Below are 23,135 nucleotides of genomic sequence, written 5' to 3'. Positions count from 1 at the left end.
GGGGCCCTTACCTGGTTGGGATGCCTCTGTGTTTGAAGAGCATACACAGGGCATTATCTCCCCCTGATCGCTAGATGGCAGCGTCACAGTTTCCAACAGGGTATCATGGGAATTGGAGTTCTTTGACTCAGCCCTGTTGGGTGCTGTGGGTGCCACCAGGGGGTGCAGCAGTGACTGGGGAGCCCTACCTCATGGGGCTTCAGCCTTCCCTGGAAGCACTCCCAAGAAAAGCCTTCAGGACACTAGAAGTACTTAGAATGAGCTGCCTGCCACTACTCCATGAGCCAGAGTCAGGAGGAAGGTGAAGAAGCTTGCTGAAGGAGGAGTGGAGGCAGGCAGAGAGAAAGAGAGAAGAAGAGACAGAGAAGAGAAAGTCATTGCTGTGTGCCAGATTGTGTTTTATATTGGGAAATGATTTAGTGAAGAGTTTCCCACAGCCAAATAACAGCCTGTGGTGAGCTGGACTTGTGCCTTGTGTCTGTCGGTCTGTGTTGGGTTTGGGGAGCTGGTGCACCCCCTGCAGGCCAAAGAGGATACAGTCAGTAAAGGGTTTTAAAATGAATTTCCTTGGCTTTGCTGGGGACAATAAATTTATGCGAGACAATCCATAAATTACTCAAGTTTGATTTGGGGTATACAATTTTCCATTTAACATAAGCCCTTGAGGTGCTATGATCTGAAATTCATTTTTTTTCTGAGAAAGTAATTATTACATTTCTTGTCCTCAATATTAACACCACTGATTAAAAATCATAGAGTGTATTTAGACAAAGTGCCAAAACTCAAGTGGGCTTTAAACAATACTCTCAGTCAAGCAGGAATCCTCCTTGTCACCTTTACATAATCTTTTAAGGGGACATTTGCCCCTGTTAAAAGCTACAAAATCATCAAAAGTGTTAAAGATTTCACTGCTCATTAAGAAGGTCAGAAACATAACACTTGTTATTCCAAATTTTGGAAGTGTGGGGAGAAAATATATGTTTAAATGCAATTTTCTATTAATCAGGTGCTTGTTTGTGAAAGTTAGAAAGTTTGATTGGAAGTTTATTACATTTGAAATTATAGGACAGCAAAACTTTTAAGCCACCACAATGTCCAAAAAACAAATTTGGGATTCAATGTCTGTGCCAGATAGAAACATTTTAATCCAATTTAATTTGAAAACTTGCTTAATTTCCTGAAAATCCAAGGCATTAGGACCACCATCATTGTAACATTTTACAAATGTATTCCACTTAATATGCTCAGTCTTGTTCTTCCAAATAAACGTAACCAATAGGAAGTCAGTGGAATTGCACATTCTCTTCTCGACATACAGTGACAGTGCTGGTTACACTAAACACAATATGCTCTCAGCCTTTGTCAGTAAAAGCCTTCTATAAATTGTAAGATCTCTCTGCAGCCAGCAATTAAATATTTTTTTCATTTGGTCTAATTCTGGGTCAGAGTTTTTAGACATTCTTTCAGAGTTAATTTTGCATATATCCACACCAGGATACCTAACACATTGTTTCACAGCTATTCCATTAATAGTGCAGCCTAATAAAAGACCAGTTTAGTGGCCCACGTCCTGCTTACAGAGGAATCGAAGCATTATGCACATCTGAATCTGATCCTTGGAGAGTCACAGTCAGGGTGGCTGATGGAACGGACCTTACGGATGACACTGAACCTCCGGCTAGGACATTGGATATCTCTGGGTCTACGGTCCTTGAGGCTGATCCTTCAATTAGCTATGAACCCCCCAGTCTCACTGAGATTGCACAGGTGGTGAACCAGCTGAGGGGAGGATAGGCTGTAGAGATCTGTGATATCGGGGTGAATTTCTCCAGGCTGGTGGTAAGGCTGTCCTCCTGGCATTGCAAGAAAGCTTTGCTTCCATTTGGGAGACTGGCCTCATCCCAACTGACTGGAAAATGCGTGTATTGCAGCACTACATGGGGATAACACAACTCGATGTGCCTGTTAAGGTGCTTTCTAGGGTCACCTTCAATAGGATCCGTGATCACCTGCTCACCTGCCAGCGACCGGAGCAATCTGGTTTTATGCCTAAGAAGACAACCATTGACTGCATTCTGGCACTAAGAGTTCTGATCGAGCACAAACACAAATATCAGCAGAGTTTCTTTGTAGCCTTTGTCAATTTTCACAAAATTTTTGACTCTGTTGATTTAGCTGTTCTGAGGGACATCCTAAGACTTTGCTGGCGCCACCCCCAAAGTTGCTGGATATCATGGCCAGACAGTACACTGGTACTGAGAGTGCTGTGTACAGTGGAGACAGAACCTCTGCATTTTTCCCAGTTGATACTGGGGTTGGTCAGGGGTGTGTTCTTGCTCCTACTCTGTTCAATGCTTGTATGGACTGGGTGTTGGGCAGAGTTGTGGGGTCCAGGGGCTGTGGGGCATCTGTTGGTGAAGGAAGATTCACTGATCTTGAGTTTGCTGACGATGCTGTGATCTTCACAAAGTCAATGGAGGCTCGAGAGACTGAGCAAGGAGTCTGAGTGTCTGGGCTTGCGAGTGTCCTGACAGAATCAAGATCCAGGCCTTTAGTGGTTTATTTACCTCAGCAGTGACATTCATATCTCTGGTGACTCTTCCTGTGAAGTCAGTAGACGGATTGGGAGAGCATGGGGGGTCATGAGGTTGCTGGAAAGAGGTGTGTGGCGCTCCCGATATCTCTGCAAAAGGACAAAGGTCCAAGTCTTTAGAGTCCTGGTGCTCTCTGTTTTGCTATACGGTTGCTAGACATGGATGCTATCCAGTGACCTGAGACGAAGACTGGACTCCTTCACTACTTTGTCTCTTTGGAGAATCCTTGGGTACCATTGGTATGACTTTGTGTTTCTCATGGAGTCCCGAATGAGGCACACTACCTACATTGTGAGGGAGCGTCAGTTAGAGCACTACAGCCATGTGGTGTGATTCCCCGAGGGTGATTGCTGAGGACCGGAGTGGCTGGACCAGGCCAAGGGGATGGCCACATAGCTCCTGGATGCGGCAGATAGATGGTCATTTCTGGGTGGTGGGACTGGACCTCATGTCTGCCTGGGGGGATCCTGAGCTATTTCGTCGTGTGGTGGGTGCAGCAAAGTGCTGTACCAGTGCATGTTCCCCAACCTGACCTGACCTGACCATATTAAAGAACTTGCCATCTCAGGATGGAACAGGCTCTAATCAAACCAGGGGCAATTGGGATGAGACATCATAAAACCACTATACTCACTGGTCTGCGAAGACAAATAAAATGATCAAAGGCTGACAGTCAGTCATTATCCAGCCTGCTATATCCTAACACAGGGTCACGGGGGTCTGCTGGAGCCAATCCCAGCCAGCACAGGGCACAAGGCAGGAACAAATCCCTGGGCAGGGCGCCAGCCCAACGCAGGACACTCACACAAACTCACACACCAAGCACACACTAGGGACAATTTAGGATGGCCAATAAACCTAGCCTGCATGTCTTTGGACTGTGGGAGGAAACCGGAGCACCCGGAGGAAACCCATGGAGACACGAGAAGAACATGCAAACTCCACACAGGGAGGACTAGGGAAGCGAACCCAGGTCTCCTTACTGTGAGGAAGCAGTGCCACCACTGCGCCACCGTGCCACCCACTTACTCCACCTGATATTGCAAAAAATAATACAGTAGAAAAAAAATCAAAGAAGTCATTAAATTACCATAACCAAACCTGAACACAGACAAACCTCAACCACTGATGGTTCAGTCTCTGATTAGTCCATGCCTTTGCTGAGCCCCAGCAATGCTTTCAAAATGTCGGCATACCTTCCTTGCATGCAAAAAGTAGCTGACGGGGCAAGAGAGAAAACCCTCAAGGAGTTGTTGGAGGAGAGCACTGTTTGCTACTTTTTCTCTATTACACCCGCACTTTAGAGATACAACAGTAATGTCAAGTTGGACACCTTGAAATGAAGAAATGCCTTCAGGGCAGCTTTACTTCTCAGTGCCAGAGCCTACAGGTTCCACATCATCCAATGGATTGTCATTATCTTGATTACTGTCATTATCATCAAAATATTCATCTTGAAACAAATCTAGTTATTTCAAATCATCAGACGCTTTACACCTTTTTCGTGAAAACATAACTACAGACTGTCTATTTGTAACACAGTGTTCCTCAAGCTGTTGCATCTAAAATAACAATAATAATAATAATAATATTTCTATGGCTATCCAGTAGATGAAGGCACAATAGAAGGTAACTGAGACACGGCTGCATGCTGAGATTCGAGTTCTCTTATATGTCACGTCTTGTGAGGCTCAATGAGATACGACTTAACTCGTGTTAATGCAAAAAGATTTGGTAAAAAGATAAATACAGTAAAAGGAATTTGTGATTTATCATGAATCGTCCTAACACTCACACTTTGAGTATTTACAATCAGTTCAAGTGTTTGAGTTTCATGACCTCCTCATGTGATCACTATTCTATGAAGCGTTGATCTTTCACCATTCTATAAGAAATCCCTGTGCTGATGGGCACAAACTGTGCAAGAGATCACTCTAAGAAGAAGGCCATTATCATTATTTCATTTGATAATTCTTCCAGTTTCGAGAGAATGTAATATATTATATCAATAATGTGAAAAATGCATTTACTCCAGTTCTGTGTTATTTTACATCTTTGTTTGAATGACCTGAAGGAAATAAGGAAAAATTCAATACATAAAGAGCCAAAGCCCTCCTTGACGTGACTGTACACCATGGCTTTCCTCTTGCGGCCACGTAACGTTCTCATGGTCTTCATGAATGCTTGTCCCACACCACAGGCTCACTGGTTACGAGAAGGGACCTCGCGGACACAGACGTTAAGTTAAATTGGCTCTGTATGCTGTTAATTATTAGCGATACCCTTTGGCTCCTGTTTCTTTCAGATACACCCGCACATGACTACTGGTGCTAATCTGGCTGTGCGGTCAGTTATTTTGTTTAAAGCTGACTGTGTGTCTTGAAGGAATACTCCACTCAAAACCATGCTTTGGTATTGTTATGTAACATCATTTTTTTAACACTTGTTGCTGTTTTGTGTTGTTTTGTCAGGTGATGTAATATCTTTACCATTTTCATGTGTGTTGTTCGTAACACGATTAGGAAATCATGCAACACGTCACGTCATCACAGTCCTCCGCTTATATAAGGCTTGGGGCATCCTATCTTTGGATCTCTTTACTATTCTCCACAACTTTATTAGTGCAAGAAAAGATTAAATGTGCTTCCCAGAAGACTTCAATATACTCCACATAAAAATGATCATTCCTTTACTTGGTAGTTACTCCATCTTGTTTGCAATGAGAAAAGCATTTAATTTCACACTTTCATGGAGAATGGAGATAACAACGTTTCTGAAGCAGTGGACCAACATTGAAATACAGCAAACAATATTAAAACAACCTTGAAAATAATTTAAGTTACCTGGGTGTTTGCTTTTACTAGTGAATTCTATTTAGATGTCATGACATTTCATTTTGCATGACTAAAATTTCCAATATGCACAGAGCTTATAAAGCAAAACACATCACTTCTAAAGTTGTGGCCTTAATTAAAAGGCCCTGCTGCCCTCTGGCCATTGGTTTTCAGATTCCTGGCCCATGTTGTACCAAGTAGGAGCCCCTAGGAGGATCCTTAGTGTACATCGAGGATGCTATCCCATTGACATTCCCAAGTTGGTTAGGGTGGAGTGGTGGCTCTGAGGTTGCCGGTTCGAATCTCCGTCACTGCCAAAAGTCCATTGCTCTGCTGGGCCCTTGAGCAAGGCCCTTAACCTGTAATTGCTCCAGGGGCACTGTACAATGGCTGACCCTGCACTCTGACCCCAAGGGGTATGCGAAAACTAACAAATTCCTAATACAAGAAATTGTATAAGGCGAAATAAAGAACAAAAAAAAAAAAAAAAAAGTTCTCCAGCCAGAGGCTCAGAGATTGCAGGGATTTGTGGCTTCACTGATAAATACGTTTCTAGAAGACATCTTGTATGTGTGGTGAAGCCATCAGATTGACCCACTGGGATTTATTCCTCATTTGAAACCCTGAACCTGATCATTCCATGACAAAGCTCATCGTTAAGACTGAATCTGTGCAAAGCTTTTGAAAACTGTGATCTAATCTTACACACGCACAGTAAAGTTCCGTACAGATGTAGTATTTTGCGAATAATGGAGGTAAATGGGGAGTCTCACCTCCATAAATCAACCTTTACTGTCCTGCTGAGCTTGTGCATTTGACGTGATACAGAAGTCTTTGTTTGCTCCTTAAGTTTCTCTTATTGGCTTCATTCATATCAAATTGATCCGCATAATGTGAAACTGATTATAAAACAGAGCATTACGTTAAAATATAAAGCCCAGCTCAAAGTAAAATTAGTAGAAAGTCAAACCAATGTCGGCCTCCACCTGCACCCACCAAAATACCATAATGCTGTTGAAGAACATTAAAACTTCATGGCGGTGTGGATGTATCAGTTTATTATTAGCAGGAGCAGTAGGTGTTGTTGTGATGAAGAAGATGCATTTATTTAAAACTTAATGAAGCAAAATACATGACATCAAGGCCAGTGAAGCTTTGAAAATCTGTGGAGTTTAATGGTTGTGTAGCTGCATTTGTCGACTTTGAAAAATTTCCGCAGCTTCAGCTTTCTCTTGGGGTTCTGGCATGTATGCAAATAATTCCACAGTTCACGTGGCTTCTTTTAATACAATTTAGTAAAAATTCAAAAATAAAAAGAAAAAATTATAATACAAAAATAAAGTTCCTATGTAAGATATTTCTGTTCAAGCCTAGCACCGTATACCGTGTTACGTTTCATGGGTCTCTCTATTTAACATTTTCAAACATACATACGAGATACATTAACAGTCAGAAAATCGAAATGCTGTCATTACTCCAATGAAAACAACGCAAATCAAACAGTTCTGCTTCTAGCTAACTAAAGCCCCACTAAAACTCTATCACTGGAGTTCAGATGAAGCTGAGCACTAAAGAATTTCCATTACAAGTTAGCTTAGGAGTTAAACGGAATCGTCCATTGTCAACATAGATATGAGAAACTCGCATTCTAAACAAATGAAGCAGTCACTCAGATGTGTATTTTAACAAAAATGTTAAATATTCTATGATTGGCTCTTACAGGTCATTACTGTTGTTAAACACCTGGGAGTACCTTGTGGGGAAATATGTATGGGTGCACCGGAGGATCCGAAAGAGTTTTTCACCTATGGGGAGAGGAAGGACCTGCCCGATGTCATATCTGAATTCATAACGCTCTGCTTCTTCTGTCCTAGCCTCATTAATGCCGGAAGACATCGTCATTTGGACCACAGCAGCACTGAGACACGCATCTCCATACAAGATTCTTAATACCATTCCTTTACCTTTTAACAACATTAAATGGGGTTTTCCCACTTGGGATGTCCACTGGGATCTGTTGATTTTTTACACTATTAATATTAGTAAAACATCTATCTATCTATCTATCTATCTATCTATCTATCTATCTATCTATCTATCTATCTATCTATCTATCTATCTATCTAACAATAAATTGTAATCAAAAAATTAATTTTAATTACCGTACATTTGTGTTATTAACTTTCCCATTTTATGCCAATAGACTACATCCACACTACTATATTTTCGTTTAAAATGCAAACATTACACTGTTTTTGCCTCTCGTTCACACTACCCTGGCATTTTTAACCCCAGAAAGTGGCGACTTTTGATAACGCGCTCCAGAGCCGTACACTTCTGACAACACTAACATGGCACTGCACTGTTGACGGGAGAAAACGTAGACTTTAGAAAACACAGACTGTAGTCACACTCTGATTTTCCTGTGTTTATTATGTAGGCCTTCTCTGATTGGATCCTGATTATTATAACGTCTCATTCTCTGACTGGACACCGTTCACCATATTCCAATATCGCAGAGATGGAGGAGTTGCTTTCCATTGCGCTAGTTGTGTTGTTTACCTGTATGCAACTAAATTGCGTTTGGTAGAATTTAAATGCTGCATAAAGACATAAAAGGCCAATAATTAACCAGTTGTTACACTTTTGCAATAAATATTATGGTCGCCAGTGTCACTGTCCCTCTAAGACTTTTCCCTCCCATATGTGAGTGCCCAGAGTAAGAGCATACCTATGCCATTTGCATTTTTGGTCATTTTACTGTGGATGGAGATAATTTCACATAAACAATGTGAAAATGCTAGTGTAACAATAATAATAAGAAGAAGAAGAAGAAGAAGAAGAAGACATTTTATTTGTATACCACCTTTCCCATGCTAGTGTCGACTGAGATCGCTTACAATTAAAAACACCAATGAAAACATAGTATTGTGGCAGTAGCCTTAATTCCAAAAGTAGGCAAACAAAGCTAAAGAGTATAAACACAATAAATGTTATATTAGATAGATAGGTATATTACTGCGGTGGGCTGGCACCCTGCCCGGGATTGATTCCTGCCTTGTGCCTTGTGTTGGCTGGGATTGGCTCCAGCGAACCCCCGTGACCCTGTGTTCGGATTCAGCGGGTTGGAAAATGGATGGATGGATATATTAATCAGCAGCTCACCTAATCAAGTGTGAATTAATAAGACTAAGCACGCCTGTGATCATGCAAACAGTAAGCTCATTATCCTGTTGAAATGTTTTCCAGTCATATCAAGTAATTTTTCAGAATTCAAGTTGAATGACTGCCTAGAGCAGAGTTCCTTAAACTTTGCATCATGTTGGGTCGCTGGTTATCGCCTCTGGGTTGTATTATATGGGAATGGGTCGCTGTGTACAGGTGAATAAAAGCAAGGTGAGTCCCTAAATGTTGGGGTACCAATGGGCTTGACCCTTTTAGTCCCTTAACTGAAATGTAACAAAATCTTTGCTCACGGGCACAAAACAGAAATAATAGCATGGTAGTCTTCTTGTTTCAAAACATGTAACCCTTGAGGAACAGTCAGTCAAGGGAGGCTCTGTGCTTTACCAAGATCGGGTCCAAATGAGACACCGACATCATGAGGCATCGGATTTTTATAGCCCCTTTGGCAGAAGGAGATGGAGTTAATTTCACTCAAGTGGCGTCTTCTCATTGCTGCAGGGGAAAGACAACATAAGACATTTAATGGCAGTACCCCCTCTCACCACCATGGGGTATTGCATACCTGTAATGAGATAGGAAAGTATGATGCGCATGTGTGACTGTTGTGTACGGCTGGCGAAGTGTGTTGCAGTGGGTTGTTTAAATAATCATCATTATCCTGCATTCAGAAATCAGTGGAGATTTTCTAAGGGGTCCTCTTCCCTAACGATCTTCATGGTGTCTTGAAGACTCTAAAATGGCAATGTTGGGTCACTGGCCTTAGGGAATTACTTATTATTAAGGAAACGGAAGCTACAAATGTACTGTTGTAGACTGATGTTGCAAGAGGGAAATGAGGAAGGAAGACATGATCCAAAACAAGGACCTAATGGCAGTGAGAGGAAGGCCATTAGAGAAACATCAGATACCGCATAGCTCTCTAGAGTGGTCTTCCTGTGACTTTAGCATTTTCTGCTGTGTATTGCTTCTTCTTTTTGCTAGTCTTTGCCAAATTTTTAAAATTAATATAAAAAAATCTAACTTCTCAGTTTATTTATTCCTAGGATTCTGGTTTTATTTATTTACTTCTTAATATTCATTTATTTATTGCATGTTTTTTGTCTATGTTCACTGTCTGCGGGGGCACATGCAAGCAAGCATTTCATTGTACATGGTACTTGTACTTGTACACATGACAAGAAAGAACTGAATTGAATTGAATTCTACTTTTTAACGGTATATAAAAGTCAAAATGAAAATTAAGCTTTTCCCTTATTTTTTTATTATTAATACTTTTGCTAGAACTTCCATTTTTCTATAAGAACAGCTAGTATGTGCTATTGCAAAATGCTGCCTTCAAATGTGCCGTTGAAATATTTCTACTTTTAAATCTGAATTTTACCACAAATCCTAGCTGATCACTGCCCTGAAGTCAAACAAGGATCATGAGAAGATAAAAAGACCTTGACGCCTTGCCTAAGGAGAAGCCTCTTTGATCCCATCCATTTATTTTTATCCACAAAATGAAGACTTCTTCTTTTTCTATTTGATAATTATGTGACAAACATATTCTGACTGTTGTTTTGGTCATTACACCATATTTTAAATGACTTTGTATTCTGTGGCATCTTCATTTCATATTGAAGATAAACTCACTAATGTTAATAATTCTTTACATTTATATAGCGCTTTTCTTACTACTCAAAGTGCTTTTCATAGTGAGTGGGGAGCCACTTCAACCACCCCTAGTGTGTAGCACCCACCTGGATGATTTGACAGCAGCCATTTCTGTATCAGTACGCTCACCACACATGAGCAGTTAGGTGGTGAAGTGGTGAGAGAGATAGCCAGTTAGAGACAGAGGATGACTAAGGGGCCAGAATTACAAGGCCATGGTGGGCAGTGTAGCCTGGACATCGGGATACCCCCTACTGTTTACAAAGGATGCCCAGGGACCTTGAATGACCACAGAGAGTCAGGGCCTCAGTTTTACGTCTCATCCATTGAGTTGCTTTTATCAATTGAAGCCCACTTGGCAGTACCCGGCACTAGGCAGCAACTGATCCTGGACAGGGTACCTTCTTTTTTTTTACTTTAAAAGTAAATGGTCCAGGAAATGAAAATGAACAGGCTGCGATTCAAACACACAAAAAAAACATGAACTAAATGCTAAAACCATAAAAATTGTCAGTCTATTGTGTAATTTCCTTGCTCAAAGTCAGAAAGCTCAACTTCCTGACAGACAGGTGGTTTGAGTTAATGGCCACACTGACTCTCGACACAGGAGCTCCACAGTTCTGTGTACTGAGCCCTCTTGTTGTACTCGCTCTAAACATATGACTGCAAGTTTACTGATGACGCAGCTGCGGTCGGGCTTGATCTTTAGCAACAATGAGCAGGGTTGCCTGGATGAAGAGGAGAGTCTGACACACTATTGTCAGGACAACAGTCTACTTCTGAACATCAGCAAGACAAAGCAGCTGATTGTGGACTGTGTGAGAAAACAGCAAATGCAATACCACCCTCTCACAATTAACAGGACTTAGGTGGAGATGGGGGACATTTTTAAATACCTCACAGAGGACCAAACCCGGTCCAAACACATCGGTGAAGAAGGCACAGCTTCGTCTTTACCATCTCAAACATCTAAGGGATTTCAAGATGGGGTGTTAGTGTCTTTACGTGCCCAGTGTAGATGGAAATTGGTTTGCAAATAAATACACTGTTGAGTCTATGGAGTGATAAACAAGTAGGTTTGTACATGTTTTACATGCTTTATATTGTGCAGGAGTCCTTGGTGGACTTTCTGTTTGTCCAGTGCATTAAACGTTGATGAAGTAAATCCAGGCAAAATGAAAGCACGATTACAGTCTGTCTTCAACTGGTCCCGACCCCTTTTTGACATATAAATGTCAGACTTTGGACTTGCCGAGGTACTCCGATTTTTCTTGGTATTTCTTGAGTGATTCTTATTGCTATAGCATTACATGTACCAGTTTGTAGAGTGATTAAGACTTCAGCCTCACTCCCTCTACCAAAGACACCCCCACCAGATACACATATATACTCGCAAATTATAAACAACATAAATGTAAATAATACACCAGGCACAGGAATTAAAGTGTAAAAAGGTCCAAAACTTTATTTTGGGCCGACTTTCCCTTCCTTTTTTGTTTGCTTGTGTTTTGCAATGGAAGTAACAAACTGGTGAGTTCAACATCACACCTGCTAGACTTCAACTTTTGTTCACATATCACAGTTAGTGAACATCAATTAAACAGTTTTAAAAGGCTTATCCCACTTTGTGGTAAAAAGGTGTTTTGGGGCCAAGTAAAGTGTAGTCTCACAGGGCCAGACGTGAATCTCAAATGAGAATACACATCTGGGCACAACCCGCTAAAAAGTGTGCAGTGAATAACAGGGAGATATTGGGCTGCAAAGGCTACACCCACAGGGAATCGTCCTGTGCAGAAGACACAAGTCAGGTCAGGTCATTCAACACAAAGTCAAACCAGCGGTACCCAAGGATTCTCCAAAGAGACACAGTACCAAAGGAGTCCAGTCCTCAATCAGGTCACTGGATAGCGTGCATGTTTCGCAACTAAATAGCAAGACAGGAAGCACCAGGACTCTAAAGACTTGGACCTTCATCCTTTTGCATAGATATCAGGAGCGCCACACACCCCTCTCCAGAGATCTCATGACACCCCCATGCTCTCCCAATCTGTCTACTGACTTCATAGGAAGAGTCACCAGAGACATGAATCTCACTGCCAAGGTAAGCAAACCTCTCAACAAGGTCAACACTCTCTCTGCAAACACACACTGCTGATGGCTGTGCCTATGAAGTCAGTCAAGGCCTGGATCTTGGTTTTTATCAGGACACTCCCAATCCCAGACACTCAGACTCCTCGCTCAGTCTCTCAAGAGCCCCAATCAGATCCTCCATTGACTCCGTAAAGATCACAGCATCGTCAGCAAAGTCAAGATCCATGAACCTTTCTTCACCAACAAATGCCCCACAGCCGCTAGACCCCATGACCTTGCCCAACACCCAGTCCATACAAGTACTGAACAGAATAGGAGCAAAAACAAACCCCTGACGAACCCCAGGATCAACTGGGAAAAATGCAGAGGTTCTGCCTCCACTCTGCACAACACTCACAGGACCAATATTTTTTCCCAGTACATAAGACACCCATCCACAATTTCTCCAGTACACATATTTTAAATTGCTGCTGCGGTTTCAGGGAGAAAACAAAATATACTGAACAAAAGACTTGAAAAAGCTAAAATTGTTATTATCCATTAAGAAGCTCAGTAGAACAAGGTAACAAAAGCTTAATAATTAGTTTACATGTTGTAATAAGTGGTGTGACAGTGGAGACAGACAGACACACACACACATAGATGACCGCAGCTACTGGGCCCAACACATTTGAGACGTTCTTCTTTCTGCTACGATGTCATTTAACTATTGCACCATTATATGACATAACAGTAAATGGAGTGTAGACAAGCATTGTGGACTATGGATATACAAGTTAAAACGCTGCAGCTATGTGGTCATGGCATGTTTGCATTTCCAATTGAATAGTAATGTTAACTTTCATTAGTTATTTGTTTGGGCATGCAGTCAGAAGGTCGATGTTGTGCAGCCTCATCTGTGCTAAATTAGGCAGATTTATTGATTTGGGTATTTTGAGTACTGAAATCTGCATCTCTTATAGCTCTTCATTATCAGCTCAGTTTCGTAAAGGAGCTCCAACTCGTTAGTGCTCCACTCCTAACTAATCATTAATCGCTTTTCAGGCCGGATTAAAGCCTCTGCAGCCAGCAACAAGTCATCATTACCAGTGTGTTTGTGGGAAACACCAACAAGATTAACCCAACAGAGAGACATGCACACTGCCATCAGAGGCCCCATATATGTAGAAAGTGAATAAGAGATCACATTTGTAAAATATTGGAAGATGGGCCTGAGACTTCAGGCTGTGGTGCTGCAAACACAATGCACAAGTCCAGTTAGCAATCCCCAGCATCCACTGCAAACGTCAGCAAAGCCTTGGAGACTTAGGAGGGACAGACAGTTAAGAAAATGTTCCCAATTATTGTTCAAGTAATTATTAAAGTGTAGAGCAGGCTTTAAAATATTCTAGCAGAAATGAAGATCAAACTCTACTGTGAAATCAGAAATGTTGTTATTAAGATAAAACAAAACCAAAGGCCAAGCAAACACATTAAAATGCATCGACAAATAGTGAAAATTAATTGAATTGTAATCCGTGTTCATTTTCACTCTTGTTAAGGGTACATAAACCTAGAGCAGGGGTAGGCAACGTCGGTCCTGGAGTGCCACAGTATGTGCAGGTTTTTGTTCCAACCCAGTTCCTTAACGAGAACTCAATTATTGCTGATGAAGCACATATTGCTTAAGTGACATTTTGATGCTTCATTTTAGTGGTCTCGCTTGTTAAGGTTCTCCAACCTTAATTGCTTATTTCAATCTTAAACTGCTGCATTCAGTGTTTTAATTGCTCCTTATTAGCAATAAGATGTAAAAGACAAAGCAGCCAGCAGTTCTCCAGCTAGCTTTTTTCCAATTACATCTGTGTGTGTTCATCATGCACGGTTTGATTTAATAAAACACTTAATAGAAAAATGTGACAGACTGAAAATGATCTGTTTTAGGCTTCAAATCATTTGGATGATATCCTTGGAAAGGAAAAAAATCTACGATATAAAAGCCTTACATTGCACAGACTAACAAGCCATAAAATTAAATAAGGTCTGAGATTGGCAATGATTGCTTTCTAATTAAGCAATTGGGTTGAATGAAAACCTGTAGCCACTGCGGCTCACCAGGACCGACATTGCCTACCCCTGGCCTAGAGTGAATACAAATGCTGATTAATATTCAATTCCATTTTCAAAATTTGTCCTCACAGGTGGCGCAGTGGTAGTGCTGCTGCTGCTTTGCAGTAAGAAGATTGTGGGTTTGGTTCCTCCCTGTGTGGATAGCGCTTTGAGTACCGAGAAAAGTGCTATATAAATGTAATGAATTATTATTATTATAAAATTTCACAATGAACAAGTCCCCAGAGCTGTGCATATCTACAAATATGGTACATCAACACACAAAAACACAATGCTGAGATCGTCACAATGTCACATAAAATGTCATAGCTAAAGCTGGAAATTTCACATTTGGAGCTGAAAGAAGAGAAGAACCTGTGATGGGCTGACACCTTGTCCATGGATTATCCCTGCCTTGTGCCCAATGTATGCTGGGATAGGTGCCTGCTGCCCTGGATAACCAGGAAAATAGACGGGAGATAAAATATAAGGCGTTTCACGGGCAGGACAACGTGAGAGCCCAACAGGTCACCCACACCACCAACATGGAGCACAGCTGCATATCCACAAGATTTTTGAGATGGAAACTCTGCTCTAGACTTGCTTCTAATTAAGAGCTGACTCCTGCTTTGTGACAGACATGTTACGGATAGGCTGGGACTCCCCAGGACAGTGACAAGGAAAACGCTGGAACACAATGTGAACAGATATGTGGATGGTTTGGCCGTCCAAGGGAATGATGGGCCAAAAGGCAAGATGAACGTTGGGGTGCGAAATTGGCTTCCTCCCATTTACTTGGAAAAACAAAATTAAACAGCACGTGATGGAGCGAGTACAAGCAAAAATATCAACCTGTGGCATTCAACAAACAAAGACACTGCCTGTCAAAGGAACTGCAGGAACTCCATCTCCTCTGGACTCCAGTTAACAAGTGACCCTCTGATAGATAGATAGATAGATAGATAGATAGATAGATAGATAGATAGATAGATAGATAGATAGATAGATAGATAGATAGATAGATAGATAGACAGGCAGTGACTCCTAGTGACTGAAGCTGCTGCTGACATTGTGTGTCTACCAGCTTGTGCGCCAAATAGAAAAAAAACAAAAGAATGGGATCCAATTGTGTATCTTAGATGTTGTAAGATGCCCCAAATAAAGGTATCAGCTGAATAAGGACATGCAAATAGTATAAAGAGGGTTTGATGAGTAATTCATTGATCTGGACCCCCCACGGGATTAAAGTGGAGAGATGCCGCTTGCTGTTTCATGCTTTGGCGCGCTTGTGGATCAGGGACACTAATATCCATTCATCTAAAACGGAGGGGCCATTATGCAATGCTGATACGGCTTGGCCTTAATAGTCTTTAAAGCACTCTGTCAGGGATTAGTGTGTGCCATTTTACATCACAAGTAGGTAATTACTAAGATTAACACCTAAGAACGAATCAGTAACCCCAGGATACAAAGTGACTGATTACTTGGAATTGAACAAAATAAAGACATAAGAGCACAGGGAGTCAAGTCAGACTCGAATTGTCGAATGTTCAGTTGCTGCCATTGCAAGTCAAGTGTCAATCATTTGAGAAATTCCCCACAGGCTGATTACCAATGTGAGCCCGCGCACGTTCAGATCTTCATGTAAACCGACATACGACCCGCTCCTCCCTGTGGCACTTCAGTCTTCTGTCCGGTCTGCTCACGAGGCAGCCCAGCGCTTCAATACGACACACAGATCGCGCTGGCTCGCCTTCCTGCTGTCGCCACACTGAATCCGCGTGGGCTCGGCCTGCGCCACCAGCTCTTGGCTTTTCCACAGACACATTCATTCTACCCTATTTTCAGTGTCACCACGGTCCATAACCACTTTTCAATGGAGGGCACCTAAAACGATCACAGTCTAATTTTTAACAAGAGACCTCACACATTTACTCAGCGTACTGATCACCAAGTGCAGGCACCGGTGCTAAGAGGCCCCCACGAGGACAACAGCGCAGCCCGAGCCGGCTAAACGCAGGACTGCCAAGCCACGCAAAGAAAACGTTTAACAAATTTGCGATAAATTCAGTAAGGCGATGTGGATGAAACCACAGGAAACGTTATGAAGAAAAGAACCGCGAGCTCGAGAAAACATCTAAAGCACGCGTGTTAAGCATGAAACCCAAAAAATAGCAGAAGTGACTTTGTAACGTAACTCGTATGGAACCTGAACTTCGCTAATTGGAGTTTATGGAGTTTCTCACTTTTCGTGTTGTGTAGTCCGGATCGATGTTGACCTTCGGTATTTTAGTCCTTATAGCTGCCCTTATGTTATGTTAATCAAAAAGTGTCCCACTTCTTAATCGTTTAATCCGTAAAGTTTCTGACATTTTATATGGAGTGTGTTTTACTGTCCTTATTTGTTCAATTTCTGTATGTCTAATATATTAATTTCCCTACTGTTTAATTCGTCGTATCTTACTGTATTTTTAGAATGTAGCGTTTTACTTTCTATTGTTAAACCATTTAGTTTCTTATTTTCTATACCATAGCCTACTTCAAACATGTATGTTATACCATTTTCATCATTTTTATCCATATTGGGATTTGCTTTCCATAATTTTTTGAAAGAAATAGTTTTTCAGTATTTTTAGTCCGTTTTGTGTCTTCATTTGACTATTTAATAATTTACGAGGTGTTTTATGGTCTACGTTTTAAATACACAATGTTTCACTTTTCCAATCCTTAAACCCGTAAAGGTTCCCATTTTCTATATTTCTAGCTCACTTTTCAAAACTTTAACCCCTATAGGGCCATGCTTGACATACTTTTAAAGAAATAATACATCAGCTTTCTGTGTCTTCAACCAACATAGCGCCTTAGGTTCAGTAGTTAGGAATTCACGGAGTGTCCCCCTTGTTACACCCTAACCACAGAGAAGGTCGTTTACAATAGATTTAGGATTTCTATGTTGTCTTCATTTTGACATTTTTAAATTCAATGTCTAACTTTTTTATGCCATACTGTTTTTTGCTTTCTATATCTGTAATCATTATAGTTTCATATTTTTCTAATTTTTTATTCCATTAATTTCTATATTTATAGTTGATGTATTTTCTTAATTTTTACATTGTTGGATTCAGTGTTTCATTTTTGCTACATTTAATTTGCTGTACATACTGTGTTATTTTGCATATTTAATTTTCCTGATGAAAAACTGCAGTATTACACATATAGTGCCTTTCCTATCTATCTATCTATCTATCTATCTATCTATCTATCTATCTATCTATCGTGCCTTTCACATCTATCTTCCTATCTATCATATAGTGCCTTTCATCTATCTATCTATCTATCTATCTATCTATCTATCTATCTATCTATCTATCTATCTATCTATCTATCATATAGTGCCTTTCTTCTATCTACCTTGCTATTAATCATATTTATCAATATAATCCAATTTATCTATTGTCTGATGAGAGTATAATAAAAACCGAGGGCATAAAGAATGAAAGCAAGCATTGCTGAAATGCAGCAGACTTCAGAGAATGCATATGGAGAAAGTCAAACTCACGTCTCTGCAGGAATGCTGCTCTGCGCCTCTGCTGAGTGGATGGCACTACAACAGCAGCAGCATATAATCCACACCTTGAAGCTCAGGTTCTCGGTTCTCTGTATTTCTAACATTATTCTGTGTATCCCATGAATTCTCATAAAGAAAAGTAGACAGCAAAGTTGTCACCAGCCGGAGGCTGCTCGCACATAGTGGTCTGCGCTCGACTCCTCGGCGTCCCGGAGTGTGATCACAGGCTGGCCCTGACTGACAGAAGCGTTGACACAGCTGAATCGCCACACATCCTTGCTTTTAATTGTTTAGGTGTTTTTCTTTTCTTTTTTCGCCCCTCACTTTTCATCCTCTTCCTTGTCCAAGTGTTGCTTTTGTGTCCAGGCCGTTTTCAGACAAATGCAGGATGTGAAAGTGCCCTAAACAGCATAAGGGGAAGGCTGTCCCACTGAAAGCTAAACATGCATGTAGGAAATCAAATCAAATAAAGCAAAAAAAAAAAAGGGGTGGGGGGCTCAAATGAAAGTGGACCAGCTCAACCCGTGATTCAGCCCCTTGCGACGTATGTGACAGGGAAGACCACCTGCTGATATGGTGGCCCACAGTACGAGAGACTAGATAATCCGGCCCGATTAAATCTCTGACCAGCTGCAGGTTTAGAGTGGAGGTGCTGGATTGGAGGGAGAAACAGGAGGGGGGGGGGGTAAATCATAGTGGATTATTGTTATTTTCAGAGACAGGCTCCCCTGTCCAATGAGAGGTTAGCATGAAGGCAAAACCAACTAGCAGATTAAAACAAAAAAAAAAAACACAAAGGTCAGAAACCTCCAGTGAACCTGCTAATGCGAGGCGGACACTTTAGACAAGGAGGACATTGACAAACAGATGAGGATTTTGTGCTGCCTTTGAATTGGGGGGTTTCACCTCTAATACTGCCTAATAGCAGACTAGTGTGTGTGTGTGTGTGTGTGTGTGCAAGGGGGCAAAATGTGAGGAAGGGCTCTGCACTCGACATACACTGAAACATGTGCACACCCTTCAGTGGCCTGCCATACGATAAGCTTCACCTTCACATCTTCCTCCTCTTTGTGAAATGAATTTTACAACGGCTTTGGAATGCAAAGGATAAGGAAGGATAAGGTCAAGCAAAGCAGTCAGTGCATGTTTACTCCATGCTAACTTCAGATTCCAATATCAAAGCCAGTTTTAAAAAAGTGAAAGCAGCAGGAGCCAAGATTGGACGGGGAAAGTGAGGAGGTAAGATGGGGTAGCCAGGGGAGGAAAAGGACTGTGAACGACAAAAAGTGGTGCGTCACCAGGGGAGTGCGCCATGTCGGGGACGTGGGAAATGAACGGCTCTTCATCTCATTCCTGGGATGAGAAGTGGATCACCTGCAATCTGTAAAAGATGGGGGGCTCCTTTGGACAGAAGGGTTAGCCTGAGCTTAATGTGCTTACCACAGTCTATCTATCTATCTATCTATCTATCTATCTATCTATCTATCTATCTATCTATCTATCTATCTATCTATCTATCTATCTAATACAGAGCCATTCATTATCTATCTATCTATCTATCTATCTATCTATCTATCTATCTATCTATCTATCTATCTATCTATCTATCTATCATATAGTGCCTTTCAAATCTATCTATTATATAGTACCTTTTATATCTATTTATGCCCTTTCATATCTACCTATTTTTCATATCTATCTGTCTATCCACAGATGCCTATTTATATTACGTTTTTCATTTTAACTGTCCTAAACTTGTAAATGCATGCAGCAATCTGAGCTTACCATTAGAAAGTGTGCTACCTTATATAAAACTACAATGCAGTGAATTTAATAACTTAAAAACCGTCCAGCCTATCCGGCCAATAAAGCCCTTGTTAATTTAAATGTCCTCTTTTACGTCTAAACTGCTTACTGCTTCACTGCAATCAATCGGCAGACTTTGCAGCCTGACGTTCCTCTTTAACACAATCAGCTAAATTCATCCAAGTGGAACCCGGGCCTTCTCCAGGTCACACAAAGGCTGGACAGCAAATCCCAGAGGACTCATTTATTTCCATGAAATGTAAAGAGTTTTTTGGGAAGAGACAGTAATAGAGTGATGTGGAAACAAAAGGACATCATTAAAGGTGAGTGTCCCTATCGCGTCCTAATGTTGTGTGTGAATTTTTGAGGGAGTTTAAGGATTATAACATAAGTGAAGGCCATTCCTTATCCACCCGGTGTGTGACGCACTGCTGTGAGGCGATGCTCCAGGGCCTCGGTCGTGTTTACTGGGATGAATCTCAATTCAGTGTAAAGCTCCTTTACTAGAGCGACATACTCAAACAGGCAAATCTGTGAAAAGCAAAAAATAAGAGACATCCTCACATAAGGGTAAAAAGTTTTAAAAAATCACAGAAATTACATGAAGTTGCCCTGCAATGGATCCGCAGCCAGCCTGGGCTTATGTCCTGCATAGACATCTGGCAGCCTCCCAACCCTAGAATTAAATTAAGAAATTTCAAAAATGCTTAGTTAGACTACAATTGCATACAAAAAAAGACTAAAATGATAGCAATCCAAAGAAATAATGAATAAATAAGATTGTGATCAGTGAGAGGTGATCTAGAAAGCCGCCATTCCGGCTCTTGAACGAGGCTCTGCATTGAGAGGGTGGTCTTGGGGAGGGGGGTCCTCCAGGATGATGTCTGCACATACTGGGTCACATTGGTTCTTTGTTTTTTTATTATTCCCACTGTCACTCTAGTGCTGGGATGCTTGCTGTTTAGCTGCTAAAAGCCGTTATTCTCCCAAGTTTTATATATTTTTTTCTGAATTATGGTAGAAATGGCCTCCATTGTGTGACATCTGCTAAACGCAGTCTTCCTTATCTACCATACTGTGAGCTCAATTAAAGGAAGGCCATCTCTGCTTCACAGAAGTTATGAGCAAAACTGAATTTGCAGTGCAACTGTACACAAAATGGTGTTCTGTGTCCCAGTGGCGTCACTGGTGGTGACACCAAAATGACTGTCACTTTCATAACTGATTTTGTGAAGTGTTATGGTGTTTTAGCTACAATATTGTGGTGATTAAGATTTGTGAGTCCATACCAATAACACTGGTGAGCTTTTAATAGAAACACTAAGGCTGAGGAGGCAGTTGAAAACAGGAAGAAGCCAAAAATTGGGCAACATTAGACGTTTTGACATTTATAGCTAATTGGGGCATCACAGGCTGAGCTTAAACTGATTTCTGTCAATGTGTGTGTCTGCGGCTTCATCTGAGAGGAGCTTTTCAAAGAACTGTTTGTGATCTACAATGGGACCGTCAAGGCTTCCCGATCTCAAGATATTATCAACTGAAAGAGAGATTTCCATGAAGAGATTCGCAAGTCCGCAGTTCTGAAGGCCTAGAAAGGAAAGTTCTGCTTCAGTCGAGATGCTCACGGAGTGCTGAAACGCTTGTGCGTTTTGTTTCTGGTTAGTTTTGAGATTTACTGCTAATGTAAAGTGCCCTATAAATAAAATGCATTATTATTATTATTATTTTTTTAAGTTATTATTTTATTATGAGTATATTCCTGCATGCATTTGTCTTCAACTTCAATATGATTTGAGCTGTCGCTAATCCATTAATGTATCTTATGTAACTGGAGAGTTTAACAATAAAACAAACATGTAGTTCAATATCCTTACTTCAATTTCTAGTGTTTCTTACTGAATTTCTAGGAGAGTTTGTAAATGTAAATAGATGTAGGCTGCTTGTATGATATTGCACTTTAAAACTGTGATTTTAATTTTACTAGTGTCACAAGAACGACAAAAAGATATAATAAAGGTTTTGGGCAGCCACCCGTATAATGTATCCTGGCTGCAAAAGGTATTCTCAAGGTTTGAGAGATGTTTACAAGACAGAGACCAAAACAGAACTGATGAAATAAAGACAAAATGGCGGCTTTAAAGGCCAGTGAAGGAAGTGATGTCATCAGAGGCGGAACCAGAAGTGACATCATCAGAGGCGCAGGAACCCTGTGGGATTTCCCGAGAGTCGTCTGTAAGGGATCAAGAGAGACAGTTAGTGCACCCCGCCGTCCCCTGGTCGGACGTGGAATTGTCATTATTCAAGCCCTTTGGTTGAGTTCTACTCGCACGTGTGTGACACTAGTTGTTTATGTCACCACTATTGCCACTACATTCATTGTTCCACAGGAATTACAAGTTACAAGTAATAAAAAACTTTACTAAGGAGTCTGGTTCTGGAAGAGGTCCATGGGGGTGGTGGGAGGTGACATCATGACTTACCACACTGGGTGACACCCACCCTAGTGACTCCATCGAAATTTGCCACATTAGCACATATATTTTCTTCTTCTCTGGAATATTTTTCTTCAAGTGCAAAAGCATGGCGCATAGAAGAGGGCGGTGGCAGCTGGAGAGAACTTCAGAGGCGATTCTCTGCTGCGAAAATCAGTTTGCCTGGGTGTGAGATCGTCCATAAGTGTCTTGTGACCAATGACAGCTAATCAGACAATAGACCTTACCTCGAAACCTCTGAATTCTTCCCTTTTTAAAAAATGAATTGTTCAAAAAGTAAAATAAAAATGTCAGAGATATTGGACGATTATTGCAATTGTGAAAATAAATAGAATTAATTAGAAAACATTGAATTGTGTGTTTTTTGGTATTCAGGCCCCTCCACTTTCTACACACATTCATGTGCTTCAGATTTTAATTTTAAATTGGCCATTTTTGCCCATCAATCTACACTCAATAACTCATAATGACAATGAAATTACGTTTTCAGAAAGGTTTGTGAATTTATTAAAAATCAAAAACTGAAATCTCTCATGCATTATAAGTATTCAGGCCCTTAATTCAGTATTTTGTGAAGGTCCTTTGGCAGCAATTACGGCTTCATGTCATCCTGGGGAAGTCTCTACAAGCTTCACGCACATGGATTTGGGCAGATAGTCTGAAGGTCCATCTGTACATTGCCACCTTCAGGTCTCTCTACAGATGTTCTGTGTGGTTTAGGTTTGGCTGGGCCACTCAAGAACTGTCAGAGACTTGTCCTGTAATCTTGATTGTATGTTTCAGGTTATTGTCATGCTGAAAGGTGAACCATCACCGCAGT

At 41.1% G+C, this 23,135-nt stretch overlaps 1 protein-coding gene across 1 annotated transcript in view; it reads right to left on the bottom strand.

Annotated features, from left to right (window-relative positions):
* Positions 1–19,039, bottom strand: part of cacna2d4a (calcium channel, voltage-dependent, alpha 2/delta subunit 4a) — a 791,862-nt gene extending 772,823 nt beyond the window's left edge. Inside the window, exon 1 of the mRNA XM_051921543.1 lies at positions 18,009–19,039. Coding sequence (XP_051777503.1) covers positions 18,009–18,148 — 140 coding nt within the window. The 5' untranslated portion in view covers positions 18,149–19,039. The remainder of the gene's footprint in view (positions 1–18,008) is intronic.
* Between the last annotated feature and the right edge of the window lie 4,096 nt (positions 19,040–23,135).

This window comes from Erpetoichthys calabaricus, chromosome 18, assembly GCF_900747795.2.
Source record: "Erpetoichthys calabaricus chromosome 18, fErpCal1.3, whole genome shotgun sequence".
Lineage (NCBI taxonomy): Eukaryota > Metazoa > Chordata > Cladistia > Polypteriformes > Polypteridae > Erpetoichthys > Erpetoichthys calabaricus.
The sequence above is the reverse complement of the archived record's forward strand: the minus strand, read 5'-3'. Positions and strand labels throughout refer to the sequence as shown.